This window comes from Sciurus vulgaris, assembly GCF_902686455.1.
Source record: "Sciurus vulgaris genome assembly, chromosome: 6".
NCBI lineage: Eukaryota > Metazoa > Chordata > Mammalia > Rodentia > Sciuridae > Sciurus > Sciurus vulgaris.
In genome coordinates this window covers 135,189,281-135,215,187 of record NC_136466.1, presented here as the reverse complement: position 1 = coordinate 135,215,187, position 25,907 = coordinate 135,189,281, and the positions used below count along the sequence as shown (strand labels likewise).

General features: G+C 36.3%; 1 protein-coding gene across 2 annotated transcripts in view; it reads left to right on the top strand.

Annotated features, from left to right (window-relative positions):
• Nucleotides 1-25,907, top strand: part of CCDC152 (coiled-coil domain containing 152) — a 58,285-nt gene that overhangs the window by 29,391 nt on the left and 2,987 nt on the right. For both annotated transcript variants that reach the window (XM_079145089.1, XM_079145090.1), the window contains exons 5-7: nt 1,012-1,076; nt 11,360-11,462; nt 25,003-25,130. In XM_079145089.1, the coding sequence (XP_079001215.1) occupies nt 1,012-1,076; nt 11,360-11,462; nt 25,003-25,130 (296 nt within the window). The remainder of the gene's footprint in view (nt 1-1,011; nt 1,077-11,359; nt 11,463-25,002; nt 25,131-25,907) is intronic.

Below are 25,907 nucleotides of genomic sequence, written 5' to 3'. Positions count from 1 at the left end.
GACAATTTTTCACATCTCCCCACTTCTTATTTCCAGATCCCAAGAGACATACCCAGAAGAAAAACAGGAAAAGCAATTAAAAGGCAAACTAAGACTCCTTCCCCACTTCCATGAGTCCTTCTAGACAGTGATAAGGGTCATAAAAACTTTCAATCAAATAGGAAATTTGAATTTTAAATTGACCTGGATGCTTAGTGATCAGAGTTAACTAGAGTGTTTTAATCTGTCCAAATCAGAAACCTAAAAGGTAAAAATTCTCCCTTTCTCTTTGCCTACCCTATCCAAAGTCATTAAATTCCTTAGTAATTCTACCATCTAAATAGTCTTTCTTATTGCCTGTTTTTCTGTACAAACTCCTAACCTAATTTAGGTTTCCCATATATTATCTACATTGCCAGAGAATTTTTCTAGCATGAACTATAATCATCTCACTTCTTCATTATTCAAAATTTTATAACTTCCTGTAACCTATATTCATGGAGTTATGTCCACCTTGTTGATATTTCCTAACCTATATAGCACTTCTTCCTCACACTTTGTACTTATGCAATCCTGTACTTAAATTGTTCTTTTTCTAAGCTTGCTGGACTCACTCAAGTCCATTGTCTCCTACACCGTGTTCTATGTCTAGCATGCCCTTCCATAACAGGGAATAAGCCTTACCACTTAAATCTCATCTCAGGTGATTCTTTTTCTACAAAACCTTTCCAAACTTGAAGTGGATTGATGTAGGTCTTTCTTCCACAGGTCCGCACAGTATTTCAGACACACTGCAATTGTAAGAACAGTTGTCATAGCCTATGGTTACTATTTACATACCTGTCTCACCATTAGTGTGGAAGCTCTGTGAAGAGCAAGACTCTCTCTTTACTTCTACAGTCCCAATGTCTAGTACAGTGCTAGATACATATTTGTTGAGTGCACAAGTGAATGGAAACTAAAATGTTAAGTATATTCACATATTAATTAAAAAGTGCTATATATCGGGATGCTCTGATTATTTTTATACAGGTGAAAATGAACAACTAAAAAGAAATGCTGATCTTATAAAAGAGAAGTTAAAATCTCATGAACAGGTAAGTTTGTATATAACTGTATTAAATTAAGTCCTTATGGAGCATTTGTTTATTTAAATTAGACAAAGAGATTGCTTTATTAATAAACAGCCAAAAATTTGTGCATATGTGGACATATGTATATTTTACTTGCCAAAATCTTTAATAAATGAAAACTTCTTTTATAAATAATACAAGTTGTGAGAATTCTAGTCTTTTTATAAAATAGAATATACTAATATATCACTCATACTACTTTTTCTTTCTACTAAAAAAGAGTCAGTTGTTTTGCTATGTATTTTTCAATTGTGTTAGTGGAGTCTTTATATTATATTAAACACTTTTAAATTTTTCATTATAAAGTAAGTTTGTTCTCCTTATGATTTAGGTAATCATTTCATCATTCAAATAAAGGCTACATTTTATGTGAATTACAAATTAATTCTCTTCCAAGGGCCACCACACCCTCTGCTACACTTCCTTTTCTCCTACAGGAGCAATCTAGTGATGGCAATTGCAGGACACATAATATAGTACTTAAAAAACATAAAAAGTTATTGATAAATGGCGGTTCTTATTCCTCTTCCCTTTGGGAATTTATTATGTTAACTTTCTCATCTCTGAGAGCCAATATATCAAATTCTGGCAGATTTTAGATCTCTAAAACTCAAGTTGGGAACTCGGACAGCTGGGAGCACCGTAAAGGAGGCCGCTCGGCACAGCACTGGGACTCGGAGCAACCACTGGGGCTCCGGCGACTGCCCAGGGAAAGAGTGGCAAGGAGAGCTGTGTGGACTCAGGACACCGGGGCCTGCCCTGAGGAGGAGGAGGAGGAGCGTGGCCACTTGGATTCGGAGTGACTGCACCAGAGCTACAGGCGGTTGCCAGAGGAGAAGCCGCGCGGCGAGCTGTTTGGACTCAGAATGACGCTTCTGAACACCGGGGCCTGCCCTGAGGAAGAGGAGGAGGAAGAGGAGCGCGGCCGCTTGGATTCGGGGTGACTACACCAGAGCTGCAGGCGGTTGCCAGAGAAGGGGCTGCGTGGCGAGCTGTTTGGACTCAGAACACTTCTGAACCCTGGGGCCTGCCCGGAGGAGTAGGAGGAGGAGGAGGAGGAGAGCGGCGGGTCCTTTGGACTCGCAGTGACTGCATTAGCGCTCCAGGCGGCTGCTCAGAGGAGAAGGCGAGTGGTGAGTTGTTTGGACTTAAAGGGACAGCTCCTGAACACAGGGGGGCTGCCTGGAGGAGAAGCGTGGTGGGACGCTTGGTCTTGAGTGGCCGCACCAGAGCTCCAGGCGGTTGCCCAGAGGACCTGTGCTGCGGGTCACGTGGACTCAGAGCCACTCAGAGCAACCGCTCCTGAACACCCCGGGGGTTATCTGGAGAAGGAGGAGGAACGGGGAGGGTCACTTCGACTCGGAGTGATTGACTGCCCAGGGCTATGGGTGGTTGGTGGAGGTGGAGGCACGCAGTGAGTTTCTTGGACTCCTAGTGACCCCACTGGAATACTGGGCGGCTGTCTGGAGGAAGAGGCGTGTGGCGGGTCTCTGGGATTCAGAGCGATTGTACAGGGCCCCAGGTGGCTGCTCAGAGGAGGGGCCGCATAGCCAGGCGATTAGGTGCACAGCAGGGTCCCAGGATCTAGGAGGCTTCTTGGTGGAAGAGCTGCACAGAGACAGCCTTAGGGCGGAGCGAAGGTTCCAGGCCTGCGGGCAGATTCTCTGAGGAAGGGCAGCCTAAGGAGAGTCATCTGCAAAGGGTGAGGCTCCCAGGCCCAGGAGGTAGGGCCGGGCCCCTGGAAACTTTGCAGAGGAAGGCAGCCCAGCCCAGGCAGTAGCTGTAAATTGAGGGGAACCTCTAGGAGGGAACTGACCAGCGAGACCTCCCCACCAGGTGAGTCTTCCCTGCTGGGTGAGGTTTCCCCACAAGGACAGTAAAACAAGAGACTCAGGCCCAAACAGGCCTTGCCTCAGCCCACAGCCTAGGTCCCCTTTGGATGACCATTGGTCAACAAGTGGAGGCACCTCTGCCAACTAGCAGGGATTATACCCCACCTGAAGGCCACCACTCCTAGAGAGGCAGCTTCCTTGTGGAGCACCGCATTATCAACTTCCTCCAAGACTTCAGCCTACTGAAGGCTAAGGGGGGATATATATAGAAATCTTCAGGGACATTGTAAGTCAATAGAGGAAATCTGCAATATCTCAGCGGTCCACTGATACCTGAACAATATGAGAAAACAAGGAAAGAAAATGCTGCAAACAAATCTAGATGTTACATCAATAAAACCCAGTGACAGCATGGCAGAAGAAATGACAGAAAAGGAGTTCAGAATGTACATAATTAAAATGATCAGGGAAGCAAACGATGAGATGAAAGAGCAAATGCACGCACTGAATGATGAGATGAAAGAGCAAATGCAAGCATTGATTGATCGCACCAATCGACAGTTAAAAGAGCAAATACAGGAAGCAAAAGATCATTTCAATAAAGAGAGATATTGAAAAAAAACCAAACAGAAATCCTTGACATGAAGGAAACAATAAACCAAATTAAGAACTCCATAGAAAGCATATCCAATAGGATAGAACACCTGGAAGACAGAACCTCAGACATTGAAGACAAAATATTTAACCTTGAAAACAAAGTTGAACAAACAGAGAAGATGGTAAGAAATCATGAACAGAATCTACAAGAACTATGGGATATCATGAAAAGGCCAAATTTAAGAATTATTGGGATTGAGGAAGGCCTAGAGAAACAAGCCAAAGGAATGAACAACCTATTCAATGAAATAATATCAGAAAATTTCCCAAATCTGAAGAATGAAATGGAAAATCAAGTTCAAGAGGCTTATAGGACTCCAAATACGCAAAATTACAACAGACCCACACCAAGGCACATTATAATGAAAATACCTAACATACAAAATAAAGACAGAATTTTAAAGGTTGTGAGAGAAAAGAACCAAATTACATTCAGGGGGAAACCAATACGGATATCAGCAGATTTTTCAATCCAGGCCCTAAAAGCTAGAAGGGCCTGGAACAACATTTTTCAAGCCCTGAAAGAAAATGGATGACAACCAAGAATCTTATACCCAGCAAAACGTACCTTCAAATTTGACGATGAAATAAAATCCTTCCATGATAAACAAAAGCTAAAAGAATTTACAAAAAGAAAGCCAGCATTACAGAACATTCTCAGCAAAATATTCCATGAGGAAGAGATGAAAAACAAAGAAGCAAATCAGCAAAGGGAGGAATTATCCTAAAGGAATTGTCAAATAAAGGAGGAAACAAGTTGTGTCAAACAAATAAATAAATAAAATTTAAAAAATGAACCAAATGACCGGGAAACCAAATCATATCTCTATAATAACCCTGAATGTTAATGGCCTGAATTCATCAATCAAAAGACATAGACTGGCAGATTGGATTAAAAAGAAAGATCCAACAATATGTTGCCTGCAAGAGACTCACCTCATAGAAAAAGATACCCATAGACTAAAGGTGAAAGGATGGGGAAAAACATACCATGCACATGGACTCAGCAAAAAAGCTGGAGTATCCATCCTCATTTCAGATAATGTGGACTTCAAGCCAAAGTTAGTCAGAAGGGATAAAGAAGGTCATTTCATACTGCTTAAGGGAAGCATAAATCAGCAAGATATAACAATCATAAACATCTATGCCCCAAACAGTGGCTCATCCATGTATGTCAAACAAATCCTTCTCAATTTCAGAAACCAAATAGACCATAACACAATAATACTAGGTGATTTTAACACACCTCTCTCACCACTGGACAGATCTTCCAGACAAAAATTGAACAAAGAAACCATAGATCTCAAAAACACAATCAATAATTTAGACTTAACGGACATTTATAGAATATACCATCCAACCAAGAGCGAATACACTTTCTTCTCAGCAGCACATGGATCCTTCTCTAAAATAGACCATATATTATGCCACAAAGCTAATGTTAGCAAATACAAGAAGATAGAGACACTACCATGTATTCTATCAGATCATAATGGATTGAAGTTAGAAATAAATGAAAGAGTAAAACAGAAACTATTCCAACATCTGGAGATTAAACAATATGCTATTATATGATGAATGGATAACAGAAGATATTAGGAAGGAAATTAAAAAATTCTTAGAGGTAAATGAGAACAAAGAAACATCATATCAAAATCTCTGGGACACTATGAAAGCAGTACTTAGAGGGAAATTTATTTCATGGAGTACATTTAATAAAAGAAGTAAAACTCAACAAATAAACGACCTAACACTACACCTCAAAGCCCTAGAAAAAGAAGAACAGGCCAGCACCAAAAGTAGTAGAAGACAGGAAATAGTTAAACTCAGGGCTGAAATCAATGAAATTGAAACAAAAGAAACAATACAAAAAATTGACAAAATAAATAGTTGATTCTTCGAAAAAATAAACAAAATTGATAAACCTTTAGCCACACTAACAAAGAGAAGACGAGAGAAAACCCAAATCACTAAAATTCGGAATGAACAAGGAAATATCACAACAGACAGGATTGAAATACAAAACATAATTAGAAGCTATTTTGAAAATCTATACTCAAACAAAATAGAAAATTTTGAAGGCATCAACAGGTTTCTAGAGACATATGAATTGCCTAAACTGAACGAGGAGGACATAAACAATTTAAATCGACCAATTTCAAATACTGAAATAGAAGAAGTCATCAAAAGCCTACCAACAAAGAAAAGTCCGGGACCAGATGGGTTCTCAGCCGAGTTCTACAAAACCTTTAAAGAAGAGCTCATTCCAATACTTCTCAAAGTATTCCATAAAATAGAAGAGGAGGGAACCCTCCCAAACTCATTCTATGAAGCCAATATCACACTGATACCTAAACCAGACAGAGACTCATCAAGGAAAGAAAATTTCAGACCAATATCCTTAATGAACATCGACACAAAAATTCTCAACAAAATTTTAGCAAATCGCATACAAAAACATATTAAAAAGATAGTGCACCATGATCAAGTGGGTTTCATCCCAGGGATGCAAGGTTGGTTCAACATCAGGAAATCAATAAATGTAATTCACCACATTAATAGACTTAAAGTCAAGAATCACATGATTATTTCAATAGATGCAGAAAAAGCATTTGATAAAATACAGCACCCCTTCATGCTCAAAACACTAGAAAAAATAGGGATAGTGGGAACATTCCTTAACATTGTAAAGGCCATTTATGCTAAGCCCATGGCTAATATCATTCTAATTGGTGAAAAACTGAAAGCATTCCCCCTAAAAACTGGAACAAGGCAGGGATGCCCTCTTTCACCACTTCTATTCAACATCGTTCTTGAGACTCTGGCCAGAGCAATTAGACAAACCAAAGAAATTAAAGGGATACGAATTGGAAAAGAAGAACTCAAACTATCCCTGTTCGCTTATGACATGATTATATATTTAGAGGAACCTGGAAATTCCACCAGAAAACTCTTAGAACTCATAAGTGAATTCAGTAAAGTAGCAGGTTACAAGATCAATGCCCATAAATCCAACGCATTTTTATACATAAGTGATGAATCTTCAGAAAGAGAAATTTGGAAAACTACCCCATTCACAATAGCCTCGAAAAAAATAAAATACTTGGGAATCAATCTCACAAAAGAGGTGAAAGACCTCTACAATGAGAACTATACAACACTAAAGAAAGAAATTAAAGAACACCTTAGAAGATGGAAAGATCTTCCATGTTCTTGGATAGGAAGAATTAATATTGTCAAAATGGCCATACTACCTAAAGTGCTATACAAATTCAATGCAATTCCAATTAAAATCCCAATGACGTACCTTACAGAAATAGAGCAAGCAATTATGAAATTCATCTGGAAGAATAAGAAACCCAGAAGAGCTAAAGCAATCCTTAGCAGGAAGAGTGAAACAGGGGGTATTGCAATACCAGATCTTCAACTCTACTACAAAGCAATAGTAACAAAAACGGCATGGTATTGGTACCAAAATAGAAAGGTAGATCAATGGTACAGAATAGAGGACACGGACACAAACCCAAATAAATACAATTTTCTCATACTAGACAAAGGGGCCAAAAATATGCAATGGAGAAAAGATAGCCTCTTCAACAAATGGTGCTGGGAGAATTGGAAATCCATATGCAACAGAATGAAACTAAACCCATATCTCTCACCATGCACGAAACTAAACTCAAAATGGATTAAGGACCTCGGAATCAGACCAGAGACCCTGCAGATTATAGAAGAAAAAGTAGGTCCAAATCTTCACCTTGTTGGTCTAGGATCAGACTTCCTTAACAGGACTCCCATAGCACAAGAAATAAAAGCTAGAATCAACCACTGGGATAGATTCAAACTAAAAAGCTTTCTCTCAGCAAAGGAAACTATCAGCAATGCGAAGAAAGAGCCTACAGAATGGGAGAATATCTTTGCCAATCATACTTCAGATAGAGCACTAATCTCCAGAATCTATAAAGAACTCAAAAAACTTTACTCCAAGAATTCAAATAATCCAGTCGACAAATGGGCTAAGGAAATGAACAGTCACTTAACAGAAGAAGATGTACGAGCAATCAACAAACATATGGAAAAATGTTCAACATCTCTAGTAATAAGAGAAATGCAAATCAAAACCACCCTAAGATTCCATCTCACCCCAATTAGAATGGCGACTATCAAGAATACGAGCAACAACAGGTGTTGGCGAGGATGTGGGGAGAAAGGTACACTCATACATTGCTGGTGGGGCTGCAAATTAGTGCAGCCACTCTGGAAAGCAGTGTGGAGATTCCTTAGAAAACTTGGAATGGACCCGCCCTTTGACCCAGCTATCCCACTCCTTGACCTATACCCAAAGGACTTAAAATCAGCATACTACAGAGACACAGCCACATCAATGTTCATAGCTGCTCAATTCAAAATAGCCAGAATGTGGAACCAACCTAGATGCCCTTCAATTGATGAGTGGATAAAGAAACTGTGGTATATATATACAATGGAATATTACTCAGCCATAAAGAATGATAAAATTATGGCATTTGCAGGCAAATGGATGAAATTGGAGAATATCATGCTAAGTGAGATAAGCCAATCTCAAAAAGCCAAAGGATGAATGATATCGCTAATAAGTGGAGGATGACACATAATGGGGGGGAGGGAAGGGTTAGTGTTAGGGTTAGAGTTAGGGTTAGGGAGGGGGGCAAGTATGGAGGAAGGAAGTACTGTATAGATGGTAAAGAGGGGTGGGAGGGGGGGGGGGCGGGAAAAAATAACAGAATGAATCAAACAACATTACTGTATGTAAATTTATGATTACACAAATGGTATGCCTTTACGCCATGTACAAACAGAGAAACAACATGTATCCCATTTGTTTACAATAAAAAAATAAAATAAAATAAAAAAATAAAAAAAAAAAAAAACTCAAGTTGTATCTGAAGTGGGTTCAACTTGAAAGATCTTCTCTAAATTCTGTCTTATGTGAGAAGAAACGCAAGCTAACTGTGAAACTGCCCAAGACTTCTGAGTAAGACCAGTAAATAAAAAAGTGTCTTCTCTGTGCTCCTGAAAAATTTAGTTTTTCATCACCAACTTTGAGATAGTTTAAGGCTCTCTGGGATGTATAATGTTCTTTTTTCTCTTTCCCTTTCTTTTCCCTCCTTCCTTTATTCTTGCTTGATTCCTTTCATGTCTTGACTGTAGAGCTCAACAATAGATGGTGAAGTCAGGCTGTAATTGCAGCAGGGAGAAGAGAAGATTTTGCCTTCTTTCCCTTCTGAAATTTTAAGCTCTAGAAAACTGCTTTATCTCAAATACTACAGAAATTTTTTTCAGAAAGCTGGAAACTAATGAGAAAACATGACAACACAACATTTTGCATTTCTTAATTATCTGCTGTCCAAAGCAAGCTAAAAAAAAATGACCTCAATCCAGTGAGGATTCACCAGTACAAAACCTCCAAGGATACATTAAAAACTCATAGATAACCATTCCCTAGGAACATATTCTGGGGGTACGTCATGGCAATATTTGTGAGATTGGGAAGATTTTTATAATTTACATACAGAAAATCCGTAAAACAAGAATGCAACTAGAGGCTATCTTTGAGGATATAAAGTTTCCAGAAACAGATGAGAAAAAGACACAAACTATAATTTATTGGGTCTCGGTGCTATTAGAAAAACAAAAAAAAAGAAGGAATTGCATTCCTTAGGACTGGCATAGGCTAAAATGAGGGAGAACTACTGAAATACAGCCCACCTTAGCGCAGAAATGAGGATACCTTTATGCCTGAAAGCTGGCGTGAAAACCTGTCTTACAAATCAATGAATTCATTCCATCTTAGTGGTAGCATATTCAGGTAGCAAAGTTAGTGGGAAATGGAAAGGAACACAGAATTTTCTTTTATCGTTTCTCAGAGCAGCAACAACAATGCAACCAGTATAGTTTATAAAATCCACTCTGGCTTTTCTAATTGCCTATCTAAGAAGTCTATATATATGCATATGAAAATGGCACTTTGGGAGATTCATCCCTATATTCACCTGCCCAGCTTTAATCAGAGCCGAGAAGTTGAATTGGTTTGTTCATTTCTGCAGTTTACCTTGTATGTTAGTAACACAAATAGCAATCCAGACTATATCCCTTAAATGAAGGTAATCTGGAGGAATGCATGTCTGTTTTTAATTATAGACACACAAGTCAGTACATCTTTTTGTATTGGTGTTGTTTAGTTTTACTTCCTCAATACCACTGAATGTCTGCTAATAGCTATGAATCCGTCCTGGGGAAAATGCTCAAAGGAAAGTGTGCTTGTGTGCATGTGCAACACACACACACACACACACACACACACACACATACAAATTTTGCATGAAATTTCAGGAAGTTGATGGACTATGAAAAGCTGGGTCTAGACCAGCTAATAGATCTGACCTACATAATTCTTACTGGTATTCACTTTTATTCAACAAATATATATCAAGATAGATTGATTGGTAGATAGATAGATAGATAGATAGATAGATAGATAGATAGATAGATAGATAGATAGATAGATAGATGCAAGGAGTTGGGAATACAATGGTGAATCCCATCTGAGCTTTTATTATGTTTAGAGACTTTTCTTGACTTTTTGCCTCTATTATTGTTTTTTTTTTCTACTATGCTATTTAACTTTTGTTAATTTTGCTTTTATTTTCTCTTGCCTACAGCTGAGGCCTCTGCCTTGTTTCTTTATATAGGACAATATACCTGGCAAGTTGTTAAACTCATTTGGGGGGGATTTTTCTCCCATTACTACTCTTTGCTCCACTCCTTGTTATAATAATAAATTATCCCTATGTTTCCATAACCTAAGAAGCTAATCTCCACAGCCACTGAGGACTTTTCATGTCTCAAATACATCTTTCTCTGGATACTTTCTCACAAAGCCAATGCTCACCGTGGGTAATTCTTAATCTTTACTGGGAATTAGAAATATTCATATAATTTTCAGAAATAGAAGTTCAGTCCAGACCATACGTTAGAGTAAATTTACAATCTATCACACAGTACCTTCTGTTAAGTCTAAAGTTTAGCTTTGGATTATATATTTTAATATTGTAGTGGCACTTATTCATACAGTTAAATCAATTATTTTGAACGAACACAATATACTAAACACTGATTAGGTATATTCAGGAAACAAAGATAAGGCATTGTTTTAGTATGATCTTCATCTTTTTGGATCAGAAACTGGTCTTTCTTGTGAAACTCATAGAAGCAGAGAGTACAGTGGTGATTAACAGGAGCTGTGGGTGTTGGGGAAGTTACTGAAGGGTGAGCTATGACTGGATAGCTGCTGGTCAAAGGATAGAAGATTTCAGTTCAGTAACTATATTGTACAACATGGTGATTGTAGTTAGAAATAATATATCATATATATGAAAATTGCCAAGAGAGTAGATTTCAAATATTCTTAACCACAAAAAAGTATGAGATAATAGATATGTTAATTAGCTTGATTTTGTCATTTCACCATGAATATATATATATGAAAACAAGTGATACATTGTATATAATTTTTGTCAATTAAAAAATTAAAATGCATACACATGAAGAAATTGGTCTATCTCACAGCTAATTATTCAAACAATGGGCAATATTTTTCCATTCTAGATAAGATTACATATTGAAATAAATATAAACTAAAAATTTCACCTTACCAGTTAATCAAAAATTATGCATACATATTTAGATTGAAAAATGAATATATATTTTAATCTCTAGGAATATAAAAATAATATTGCCAAACTTGTGAGTGAAATGAAAATCAAAGAGGAGGAACATAAAATAGTAATAAGCAAACTTTATCAGGATATGCAGAAAAAAGGTAAGTTTATTTTTAATTTAGTGAGTCTAAGATACCATAAAACAGTTGCATATTTTTTTTCATTAATAGCCATTATTCTTGAATATACTGTCTTGATACATTTTAATTTAGGTTTCATATCATTGTATATATTTATGTGATATATTTCAAAATTTCATTTGTAGTGTTTACACTTACATTATCTAATATAAGTGATCTTAATATACATGTATAAGTAATAATGTATTTATAAGCTCAGCACATTGAATATAATTTTACTAATGAAATTTTCTTCAGTGTTTTGCAGGTCTCATAAGCTTATATTGAGGTTTAATTGGTTTATCATGGCTATTAAAATCTTCCTAGCTGGGTGTGGTGGCACATATCTGTAATCTCAGTGACTTGGGAGACAAGGCAGGAGGATGGTGAGATCAAAGTCAGCCTCAGCAAAAGTGAAGTGATAAGCAACTCAGTGAGACCCTGTCTCTACATAAAATACCAAACAGGTCTGGGAATATGACTCCGTGGCCGAGTGCCTCTGAGTTCAATCCCCAGTACAAAATAAATAAATAAATCTTCTTTAATGGGCCCATCTTTATGCATATTGTATGCAAAAATTAACTTGAAATGAATGATAAGTCTAAATGTAAAATCAAACAACATAAAACTGATAGAAGAAAGCATGAGAATGTCTTTGTAAATTATGCCTTTTAATTAGGCATAATTTCTTGGAAGGAAACAAAAAGCACAATAAAGGATTATGCACAATATTAAGCATATTTGGCTGCCCATCTATTAACTATCTCTACAACTATCCATGAGTAAGTCCCTTTGGTTGCTCTCTGACCTTCCTAGTCATTGTGGTAATTGTGGCTTCCTGGCTTTTCATGGTTAAGCATCTGGCTTCTATTATACTATGGAAACTGACAATCTTGTATGACCACCTCTTCTACTGTTGGCCCCAGCTTACAGAAAAAAATAAATATTGAACTTTTGGTGACGCTGGTTTGCTTCTCACCAATGCATTTCTGATAGCTTTGGTTAATAGTTAATCTTCTGGCCTTACATGGTATATTCATTCCAACATGCCAACTTTCATTTTTTATTAGTGCACATTAATTATTTGGAATAATGATTCCATATATATATGCAATATACATATACAATAATGGTTTCATCATACATGCATATAGCATATTTTAGTCATTTCCATGCCTTCATTACTCCCCTCTTCCCTGCCCCCTTTTTTTCTAATAATCTCCTTTCTACTTTCATAGCATCTTCCCCATCCCAGATTCCACATATGAGAGAAAACTTTCAATATTTGTCTTTCTGAGTTTGGCTTATTTCACTTAGCATGTTTATATCTAGTCCCATTCATTTTCCTAAAATCAGCATGACTTGTTCTTCATTTACAACCAAAGAATACTTCGTTGTGTGCATATTTGCCACATTTTTTTTTTATCTGTTCATCAGTTGATCGGCACCTAGGCTCTTCCCATAACTTTCTATTGTGAATTGTGCCACAGTAAACACAGGTATGCAGGTATTTCTATAGTATGCAGACTTTAATTCCTTCAGTTATACACTGAAGTACTGTATCTGGATCATGCAGTACTTATGTTTTCAACTTTTTGAGGAACCTCTACAGTGATTTGTATAGTGATTCTACTGATTTATATTCCCACCAACAGTATATAAGGGATTTCCCCCATATCTTTGGAAGCATTTATTGTTTAGTTTCTTTGTTTGTTTGTTTAAATTCTTGAAGATAGCAATTCTGAGTAGGGTGAGATGAACTCTAAATATACTTTTGATATGCATTTCCCTAATGGCTAACGATGTTGAACATTTTTATAAAATATTTTTTATAAAATTATTGACCATTTTTATTCTTTTGAGAAGTGTCTGCTCAACTCATTTGCCTGTCTATTGGTTGGTTATTTACTTTTTTGGTATTTACTTTCTTGAGTCCTTTATATATTCTGGATATTAGTCCTCAGTCAGAAGAGTTGCTAAGATTTTTCTCCCATTCTGTAACCTCTCTGTTCACTCTGTTGTTTCCTTTGCTGTGCAAAAGCTTTTTAATTTGATGCAATTCCATTTGTCAATTTTTACTGTTATTTCCTGAGCTATTGAAGTCCTATTCAGGAAGTTATTGACTGTGCCTACATCTTGAAGAGTTTCCCTTTTTTTTTTTTCTAAGTATTTTCCAAGTTTCAAGTCTTATACTCAAGTCTTTGGTCTGTTTTGAATTCATTTTTGTACAGGGTGAGCATTTAGGGATCTAGTCTCAATCTTCTACTATGGAGATACGGTTTTCCCAGTACCATTTGTTAAAGAAGTTGTCTTTTCCAATGTGTGTCAAGAATCAGAAAACTGTAGTTGTGTGAGTTTATTTCTGTGCCTTCTGTTGTATTCCATTGATCCATTGTCTGTTTTTAAGACAATACCATGCTGTTTTGTTACAATGACTTTGTAATATATTTTCATATCTGGTAATATGATATTTCCAGCATTGCTCTTGTTGCTCATGATGGCTTTAGCTATTCTGGGTCTTTTATTCTTCCATAAGAATTTTTACAGGGCTGGGACTGGGGCTGTAGCTCAGTGGTAGAGCACTTTACATACATGAGGTACTGGGTTTGACCCTCAGCAACACATTAAAAAATAAATAAAGGTATTATGTCCATCTACAACTAAAAATATTTTTTTAAACAATTTTTATAATTTTGTTTGTTTTGTTTTTGTTTTTACATTCTCTGGAGAATGTAATTGGTATTGGGGATTGCATTCAATCTGTAGGTTTCTTTCAGTATTATGCACATAGTAACAGTATTAATTTTGCTAATCCATGAAGATGGGAGATCATTCCATCTTCTGGTATCTTCTTCAATTCCTTTTAAGAGTGCTCTGTAATTTTAATTGTAGATATCTTTCACCTTCTTATTTAGGTTTATTCCTGAGTACTATTTTAACATATTGTGAATTGAACTGTTTTTCTGATTGCTTAATCAGTGTGTTTGTTATTGATATATAGAAACACTATTGATTTTTGCACATCTGCTACTTTGCTGAATTTGTTTATCAGATCTAAAAGTCTCCTGATGGAGTTTTTAGGGTTTTCTAAATTTAGGATTATAACAACTGCAAATAGGAATAATTTTTCTTATTTCCTGTTTGTAATCCTTTCATTCATGAAATGGAACCAACTTAATCATGGTATATTATCTTTTTAATGTGTCATTGAATTCAATTTGCAAGTATTTTGTGAGGATTTTTGCATCTGTTCGTCAAAGATATTGGTAATTAATTTTATTTTTTCATGTTCAGTCATCATCTAGTTATGATTTCATTTTGATGCTTGCTTCATTGAATGAGTTTGGAAACATTTCTTCATTTTGTGTTTCATGGAATAGTTTGAGGAGCTTTGGTATTAATTTTTTTTTGTAAAGTTCTGCTTAAATTCAGCAGTGAATCCATCTGCTTCTTTGTTGGGAGACTTCTTATTACTGCCTCAATCTCATTGCTTGTTATTGGTCTGCTTAGAATTTTTTATTCTCTTGATTCAATTCTGGTAGGTTGAATATGATTATAAATTTACCCATTTCTTCTAGATTTTCCAGTCTGTTGGAAAATAGGTTTTCCAAAATAATCCATTATGATCCTTTGGATTTCAGTAGTATCTGTTGTAATATCTTTTTTTCATCTCTGATTTTATTAATTTGGGTCTTCTCTTTCTTTTAGTTAGTTTGACTCAGAGTTTATCAGTCTTGTTTATCTTTTCAAAGAACCAGCTCTGTTTCATTGATCCTTTATAATGTTATTTTAGTGTCTATTTCATGAATTTCAGCTGTAGTCTTTATTATTTTATTAATTTTTTCCTTCTGCTGATTTTAGGTTTGACTTGTTCTTGTTTTTTTTAAGACCTTGAGATGCATCATTAGGTTATTTATTTGGGTTCTCCCTAATTTTTTGATGTAGACTCTAACACACAAGTGTGTCATTTGATTCATTTAATTTCATTTTGATTGTTCAAAGGTTTATTTTTCAGTCTCCATGTGTTTTTATAGTTTCTATAGTTTCTTTTTTTCCCTTTTTAATGCATTTTTATTTTTAATTGATAGTAGTACATATATTTATGGGGTACAGTATGTAATTTCAATCACACAATTTCAATGTATAATGATTAGATCAGGGCAAATGGTATATCTATCATCTCAGATATTTATTATATCATTTCTTTGTTTTGAGAACTTTCAAAATCCTTTTAGTTCTTTTAAAATATTCAATTAATGTTACCAACCATAGTTATCCTACTGTACTACAGAACATTAGAAATTATTCCTCCTATTCAATTTCACCCCTGTAGCATGAACCTTCCTCTCTCTATTCTCCTACCCTTACACCCTTCCCAGGTGCTGATAACCACTATTCTACTTTCTACCTCTATGAGATTGACATTTTAGCTTCTATATATAAGTAAGAACATGCACTATTTGTTTGCCCTTCAGTTCCATCCATGTTACTACAAATGACAGAATTTCATTCATTTTGTGACTGCAATATTCCATTGTACATCTGTACCACATTTTCTTTATCCATTCATCAGTCCACAAACACCTTAATTTATTTCATCTCAACATTGTAAATAGTGCTGCAATAAACATGAGAGCACAGTGTGTCTCTTTGATATACAGGTTTCATGTCCCTTGAATATATGCCCAGGAGTAGGATTACTAGACCATGTGGCATTTCTATTTCTAGTTTTTTGAGAAACCTTCATACTGTTTTCCATAATAGCCCAGCTAATTTAAATTTCCACCAACAGTATATGAGAGTTTCACTTTCTCAGCCACCATGCTAACATTTATTTTTTGAGAAATAAATGGTCTTTTTGAGAAGACCAGAGTATTTTAGTTAACACTTTTATGAATTGTGTGTTTGAATGTTTTTGAGTAGTATGAGTAAAACATGGGGTTTATTAATTGTTTATGTATTTCGGCTATTTTGATGCTTTTTAGATATAACAGGGTTTTGAGACGATATTACATTACAGGCACATATACATCCTCATTCAATTCTACAAATTCAGCATTGGGGAAATTGTGGAGTGTCCCCACCCTAGACTATTGTGAGCTCCAGGTTAAGTGTCTGTGTTGGTGACCTGAACAGACATTTCTCAAAAGAAGATATACAAATGACTGACAAGTATATGAGAAAATATGGAACACCACTAATCATCAGGGATATACAACTCAAAACCACCATGAAATAGCATCATCCCACTTAGAATGGCTAGTTTCTATAGTTTCTCTTGCCGTTGGTTTAAAATTCCATTCCATTTTGATATGACAGGATGCAAGAAATCATTTGATCTTTGGGTATTTGTTAAAATTTGTGTTAGGGCCTAAAATATGATCAATTTTGGGGAAAGTTATAACAACTGCTAGAAATAATGTATATTCTGCATTATTAGATGAAACAGTCTGTAGATGTCTGTTAAGTCCATTTGATCTATAGTGCAGTTTGACTCTTGTGTTTCTTTGTTGTTTGTTGTTTTGGTCTGGATGACCTATCTACTTGTAAGAATGGGGTATTAAAGTCACACACTATTATTATAGTGTAACCTATCTGTCCCTTTATGTCCAGTTGTGTTTGTCTTACGATTAGATACACAACATTCTGTGCTTCAATCATTGCATCTTCTTGGTAAATTGTTCCTTTACTAATATGTAATGACCTTCTATTCTCTACTAATTTGGGCTTGAAATCTGCCTTGTCCAGTATGAGTACAGGTACTTCTACTTGTTTTTATTTCATTTGCATGGAGTATCATTTTTCATCCTTCAGTTTATGAATGTCTTTGCTAGTTACGTGTGGTTCTTGCAAGCAGTGCACAGTTGGATCTTAGATTTTTAATCTAGTCCACCAGTCTGTGTCTTCTAATTGGAGAATTAAAATCATTACATTCAGATTTATTATTAAATTAAAAAGTATATACTTTTTCCTATCACTTTATTTTTCTAATATCTGATTCATTTCTAATTCTTATTTGCTTATCTACCCTTCTAATGAGATGCACTCTTTACTGTGCTCTCTTGGTTGTGCTTATCTTCCTCTTCTGTGTGGATTATTCCTTAAAATCCCTTTTGCAATGCTGGCTTAGTGGTCATGAATTCCTTTAGTTTATGCTTAACTTCGAAGGTCTTTATTTATTCTTTGATTCTGAAAGAGAGCTTTGCTGGATATAGTGATTAGGTTGTCAGGTATTTTCTTTTGGGGCTTGAAATATATCATTCCATTCTTTCCTGGCCTTAAGAGTTTCTGATGAAAAATCTGCTTATTCTGATGGATTTGCCTTATAAGTGACTGGGCACTTCTCTCCTGCAACTTTTAATATTCTTTGTTCTGAATTTTTTCATTGTATCTATAATATGTAATTGGAAAGGTTCTTTTCTGGCCATGTATATTTAGAGTTCTAAATGCCTCCAGTACTTGAATATCCATCTCATTTCAAGACTGTGAATTTTTTGCAATTGTTTCACTGAATAGGTTTTCTGTGCCACTAGCCTATTATTTCTGCTCTTTCCTAAAGACCTATGAGTCTTAGTTTGGTCTTTTACTATTATCCCATAGAACTTGTATATTTTGTTCATAATTTCTTTTTTTTTTTCTTTTATTACTTTCTGGGTGTCTAGTTTATCCCCCTCATCTTCAAGCCCACATATTCTTCTGCTTGATCTAGTCTGTTGATGAGATATTGGATTTTTATTTGACTTACTGAAGTTTTCATTTCCAAGATTTTTGTTTGTATTTTTTCAGAACCGCTATCTCTTTTTTGAAATGCTCTTTCATATCCTGCATTTATTGTCATTAATTTACTCAGCTATTTACTTGTATGCTTTTTAATTCATTGATCATTTTAATAATTAGTTTTCTAAATTCTTTGTCCAGTATTTTATCCACTACCATATCCATGGACTCTGTCACTGGGGAGTTGTGAACTTTTAGAAGCATCTTATTGCCTTGTTTTCTCATGGTTCTTGTGTTTCTGTGTTGAGATTTGGGTATCTGTTGGGATGGATATCTCTTCCACTATTGTGTGAGTATCTTTTTAGTGAGCAACTTTCTCCTTACCAGGTATTCTAGGAGTGTTTCTCAACATCAAAGCATCCACTCAGTGTGTTCAAAGTTCTAAATTCAATCCCTAGCACTGCTTTAAGAGAATAACCACCAGTAACAACTTGGAAGCAAACCAGATATCAGCATATAATAAAAACTTATTAAAAGTAAGTTCTCTAATTCCACTAATCAAAGAGAAGAAATGGAGAGTAAATAGTATGAAATAAAGCATTAAAGAAAGCAAAATTAAAGGGGGAAAGGGAAGATAAAAGAAAAATTGGGAAGAAAAAGAAAGAAAAAAGAGAAGGGAAGGAAACAAAAATGAGAAACAAAAAAGAGATTGAAAAAAATCCAGTTGAAGAATGAAGAAAATACATAAAATTAAAGTATGCAAAAACAATAATGAGGGAAAATGAAACAAAATCACATAGAACACAATAATATTGAAAGCCAACTAAACAAAAAAAAGACTAAAATTCCTCCTTGCCAAGGTATTTAAAATGGAAACACTTCTTTTCCTAGACTTGTAATTTTGGAGGCTGGCAGGCTGGAGGTGGGGAAGGTAAGGGATGCTACTGCATTCTAATATGCTCCTTGTCAGCTCCAATTCAAACAGGCCAAACTAGTTAGAGCAGTCTGTAGGCTGAGCTCCTAACCTCCTTGCCCATCAGCAAGTACTAAGGCAAAATTGTCAATCACAGGAGTGAATCTAACTCCTGAAGCCTCTACTCTTTGTACCCAGAGACTGGGCGTGACTGCAGGAGCCACCTGCCAAGCATATGGACCAGTCCAATCTGTGCACCCTTGGTACCAAGGTTCTCTGTCAGTACTCTGGTACATGGCCAAGTGTTCAAACAAAAGCAGTATATCCTCTGAATGCCTCTGAGCATAGAGGATATTACTGAGTAAACAGGATCTGTCCTGGGTTGAAGAACCACAGCTACTAAACATTCTATCAGTCCTAGATACGGCACTCTGGGACCCAGCCCTGCCCCCACAAATTCACTCACACCTGGTTTTTCTCTCTGTCATCCCTTGCTAGGATATTATGTCCCTTAAAAGTAGTACCCTCAAGTCTATTAATTCTTATTTACCCAGTCTTACTTTTTGTCTTCTTTGATAAAGCACCCTCAAAATCTATTTCCAGGAGTGCTCAGATGACTTTTACCAATACAGGCTAGCTAATTCTTGCAGATTCTTTGAGGTATAGTCACTTTCCTCCCTTATCAACCCTAATACTCCATCCAAACAAGTTATGTTGGGCCTTAACCCTAGTTATTAGCCTCATGGAGGCTTCCACCAAGATTTCAAAGGAAGTGCCTGGGAGGCCAGGCAAAGTGAGCAGATTTGGAGTCCCTGTGGGCATGCCTTGAGAGGGTAATATGTGGAGATGTGAGGAAGAAGCCAAAGCTGCAGTGGAGATCCCCAAGATTAAGAAATACCAGTACCATGAAATGTCCACTGAGTAAGGCTGCAGGAATCGAGCTGAGACGAGCCAAGAGAAAGACCACTTTGCCAGAGGGGTAGTGCTACACAAGCCCTTTGTGTAGAACATCACCATGCCATGTGCTCCAGATGCCAGACATGAAGCTACAGATCTTGTTTGCCCAGCTGGATTTCATTCTTGCTTTAGGTTCCATACCTTCCTTCTATGCCCCTGTTTTTGTGAATGTAAATGCTTGCTCTCTACCTTTATATATTGCATATTTGTAAACCACTTTTGATTTTTATAGGCACTCACAATGCAAGCTTGCCCTGAGTAGAGGAGCCTTTGGACTTAAACTTTTGGGCAATCTTGAACTTTTGAGACTATGGGGGCTCTTGAAAATGGACAAAATATATTTTGCATTGTGAGATGATCATGAGCTTTGGAGGACAGGGCAGAATCTATGGTTTAGACGTGATGTGTCACTCAAAATCTCATGTGTGAAACAATGCAAGAAGGTTTAGAGGAGAAATGATTGGGTTATGAGACTTCACCAATCAGTGAATTAATCCCCTGATGGGATTAACTGAGTGGCAAATCAAGGTGGCTAGTGTGTAGCTGGAGGTGGGTCATTGGGGGTATGCCTTTGGGGTATATATTTTATATCTATCCAGTGGAGTCTCTCTCTCTGCCTTCTGATCATCATGTGAGCTGCTTCCCTCTGCCATACTCTTTGGTCCCAAGGAACAGAGCTGGCCTTCAATGGACTGAGACCTCTGAAACTGTGAGCCCCCAAATAAACTTTTCCTCCCTTAAAATTGTTCTTGTCAGGTTTTTTAGTCACATCAGCAAAAAGCTGACTAAAACAGAGACATAGGAGCCAGAAGTAAAGTCTATGGAAAGCTAGTAAAGTATAGAGGGATAGTAATAAAGACTATGGAAAGACCTGCCCACAGGATATAAAGGTAATTTGATTTTGACCTCTGTCCCTACATTGATTGCCAGGGTTGTTTTGGCTGATCTGGCTGGTCAGGCAGGTGTCCCCTTCCTCTCTCACTGCTTCATGTGCATTCCTCCTGAAGCTGCATACTTATTCAAAGAGGAGGACCGTCCCTAATAGAGGAGGACTGTTCTTCAGTCAAGAGTGTATGAGTAGCTGTACTTCCCTGCTAGAACCTCCAAACAAACTCTCAAGAAAGACATGTACTCAGAAAGATAACTTAGGTGTGAACTAGGAAAGAGTTAGGACAAACTGAAACTTACATCTTTCTTGCATCTCTTTCAACTTTGATGACATGGTAAAGTATAGGAAAAGATGGCAAAAATACTAGAGGTAAATATGAATATTTCACAATTACAAAATATTAAATTCACAAGAAAAATATAGCAATTCTAAAATTTTATGCACCAATTAACAGGGTTTTAAATATATGAAGCAAAAGTTGAAAGAAATAGTAGGAGAAACAGACAGATCCACAGCAATAGGAGAGGTTTGAAAGGTACCTTCTTTAGCAGTAGAAAAAGAACATATATAAACATGCAAAATCTGTAATGGTATAGAAAATTTAAACAGCAAAATTAACCAATGCCAATTGGCCTGTATGAAACACTATAAACAGTAAATACAAAGTATGCCTTTTTTCAAGTGCTCATGAAACATTTAAGAAATTTGAGTCATGAACTCAAAGGTGATTTTTTCCACATTTCATAGGTCTGAAATCATAGAGTGTGTTCTCTGAATCTATAGCAATTAAGGCAAATTTGGCAAAACAGATAACTAGAAAAAGTTATAACTAGAAAATATTCTTGAAAAATTTTTATGAATAACCTGGCAATCAAGGTAGAAATCCCAAAGGAAGTTGAAAATTATTTTGAACTGAATTATGCAGAAAACAGTACATATCAAAACTTATGCAGCTAGGTATTATGGAACACACTTAGAATCCCAGCTGCTTCAAACATGAGACAGGAAGATCACAAATTCAAGATCAACTAGGGAAACTTAACCAAGACCCTGTCTCAAATCAAAACTACCCTAAGATTCCATCTCACCCCAATTAGAATGGCGATTATCAAGAATACGAGCAACAACAGGTGTTGGCGAGGATGTGGGGAGAAAGGTACACTCATACATTGCTGGTGGGGCTGCAAATTAGTGCAGCCACTGTGGAAAGCAGTGTGGAGATTCCTTAGAAAACTCGGAATGGACCCTCCATTTGACCCAGCTATCCCACTCCTTGGCCTATACCCAAAGGACTTAAAATCAGCATACTACAGAGACACAGCCACATCAATGTTCATAGCTGCTCAATTCACAATAGCCAGACTGTGGAACCAACCTAGATGCCCTTCAATTGATGAGTGGATAAAGAAACTGTGGTATATATATACAATGGAATATTACTCAGCCATAAAGAATGATAAAATTATGGCATTTGCAGGCAAATGGATGAAATTGGAGAATATCATGCTAAGTGAGATAAGCCAATCTCAAAAAGCCAAAGGACGAATGATATCGCTAATAAGTGGAGGATGACACATAATGGGGGGGAGGGAAGGGTTAGTGTTAGGGTTAGAGTTAGGGTTAGGGAGGGGGGCAAGTATGGAGGAAGGAAGGACTGTATAGAGGGTAAAGAGGGGTGGGAGGGGTGGGGGGAAGGGAAAAAATAACAGAATGAATCAAACAACATTACTCTATGTAAATTTATGATTACACAAATGGTATGCCTTTGTGCCATGTACAAACAGAGAAACAACATGTATCCCATTTGTTTACAATAAAAAAAAAATAAATTATTAAAAAAAAAACAAAACAAAACAAAAAGGGGCAGGATATAGTGACACAGTGCTTGTCTTAACATGCAAAAGACCCTGTGTTTAATCCTCGGTACCACCACCTCCAAAAAAAAACAAAGCAAAACAAATTAAAAAAGCACTTATGTAGTTGTTTATGGGCAAATATATAGCTTCAAATACAAATACTGAAAAAAGGTTAAAACCAGCTATCTAATTATATCAGGAATTTAAAGGGAAAAAAGAAACTTAGACCCAAAGAAATTAGAAGAATGTCAGATTAGTGAAATTGCAAACAAATATATAGCAAAGAAGGTCAGAGCCATAAAGGTTTTGAAAAAACTGGTGAACTGATTAACTCCCATCAAGACTGATCAAGTAAAAAAAAAAAAAGGAAGTACAAATAACCAATATCAGAAATGAGAAAAAGGAAATCATTGCAAACTTTGAGAATGAACTGCATACTAAACTACATAATACCTTTATAACTAAATTTGAAACTTTCGAGGAAATAGAAAAGTTATATCTATGATTTAAAAATTTCCAGGAAGACAATTCCAGTCTCAGATGACTTTCTTGGGGAAATTCTGCCAAACATTTCAGGGGAAAGAAGAGACCATATTATGCAACTCTTTCAGAACATTAATCAAAAGAAAGGGAACATTTCCCAATTGTGACCAAAATACCTGATGAAAACACTTAAAAGGAGGCAATGTTTATTTTTACTCACGGGTTTCAGAGGTCTCAGTTCATGGTGTGCCAACTCCCTTACTTTGGGCCTAAGGTGAGGCAAAACATGGTGAAAGGGCATAGTCGAGGAAAGCTATTCAGCTTATGGCAGTCAGGAAGCAGAGAGGCAGGAGCCATGAGTCAAGATATAATCCCAAAGGCACATCCACCTCAGTGACCCACCTCCTTCAACCATGCCCCACCTGCCTATAGTTACCACCCAGTACAGTTGTCCTTTCAAATTACTGTATTAATTATTAATCCATCAAATGGAGTAAGCCACTTATTAGGTTATGACTCTCATAATCATTTCACCTTCTTCATTAACACAGGAGCTTTTAACACCATTTCATAAGACCAGCATAAGCTTAATAACAAAATCTTTCAAGGAAATTAGGATAAATAAAATCATATGTCTATCTCCTAATAAAATATCTGAAGATGAATCCATTTCAGTGCTTTAGTTTTTATTTTAATCATAACTTCTCTCCACTCAAATCTTCATCAATGCTGCCTCCAGGCACATAATGGGTTCAGAGTAGACTGAAAGGGAAGCAATTTCTTTAGAACTTTATATGATTGAATATATTCTTCTGGGCTTTACCTCATCTCAGACAACGATGGGAGCTTATACTAGGACCCTGATTCTAAATTCTGAGTATGGATAAGATTGACTATTAGAGGAAAAGAAGGGCCTCAAAGAAAAGAGAAATTGAAAAACCAAGGTATTAAAGAGGAAGATGTTGGGGCATGTTAACGAATAATAGTCTACTTCCTACCCTTTCATCACATTACATGAAAAAGTTCAGCAAGGGAAAGACTGTGGCTTGACCTGTATTCTTTGACCCTTTTGTTGTCTAGAAAGGGAAAGCAACTAAAGATTTCTGAGAAGGTAATGACCATCTTTAGCAGTATGCTGTAAAAAGACTGACCTGGCAAAGCTGAGTAGGATGTAGAGACTGAGTATAGAATCCAAGAAGAAAAGTGAGGACTCAAGTAACTAATGGATTAGTTGTGAATGGAAGTCCCTTATTTGTGGGATTTGTGGACTCATCGAATCAAAATTTTCTCTTCAAAATGAAAGATTTTCTTGAGTTTCCCATTTTAGGTGCTGTAATGCCATTCACATGAATTAGAAAGTTAAGACAAGAGGAAATTTGATGAAGTTTAGAGACATGATGTTAACTTGAGAGAGGCCTGATCGTTCAGGAGAGACAGAGGCTTGATGTTGCTCTATTAGGTGGTTTAGGCTCTCTAGGAATCTAAGCTTGTATCCCTAGTAAGAGTACAAATTAATTTATTCATTCAGAAGCATTTCATGAGTGACCTTTGTGTTTCAAACATTTTGCAAGTTCTCAAAAATATATGAAAACTACCCCACACATAAAACAATAAAATTTACTTTCTTGTGAATTGTTTAAAATACCTAATTATATAAGCATATAATATTTTTGAACTGTTAAGTGAATGGATTTTTGTTTTATTCAGTTGAATTAAATGAAGAAAAGCACAAGGAACTAATAGAGAAAAAGGAAATGGAAATATCAGAGTTAAATGCAAAGTTAAGAACTCAAGAAAAGGAAAAACAAAATGAAATAATCAAACTACAGCTAGAGGTGGGTATTTGAGAGTCTACTAAACTTGAGGATATATCACTCAGTCTAAACCATACTTCAAGTATTGTTCATCATGGTGAGATAAATTTCAGGATTAAAAACAGTTCTGTGAGAGGACTTCACTTATGCTCATTCTTCATCATAGACACTGCTCAGTCATCTGCACTGCATGTCAACAGTGGAACTGAAGGTGGACTCTCTAGTTGTTCACATTGTTCTTTTTTCCAAGGAGGGTGTTGTCTCCTCTGAGAGTGAGATAGATAACTCAAGGATTGCCAGCATTTTAAAGTCAGGTTTATATAGGCATCTTAAGACTGCCATTCCAGCCTGGGAGAATGTTTTTAATTCTCAACATCTCTCCCCAGAAGAAATTGTGGAACTGTATGTAGTAAACCAACTAGAAATTATTTTTTATTTCATCTGGGATTAAAAGACAAAATTTTCAAAAATAATTTATGTAAAAACATCTATTATATGGACAAACAAACCTAATTTCTTGTTTTAAAAAATGTTAAGGGACTTCAGGTGGGGCATCTCAAAGACTGAGGCTCCATCTCTTTTCTGAAGCCTTAATCACATGTTGGAATCTCAGAGATCCTGATAATTTTGACAAAATATCTGCCCTTTAATTTTTTTTTTTTTTTTTTTACCTATCTCCTTTCCATATTCTTCCATCTCATTTTGCTTCCCCACTTTAATTCCCATTTTTACCTTATGTTGTAAGAATTCACGGGTCACTGGGTACAGTCGCACATGCCTACAATCCCAGCAGCTCAG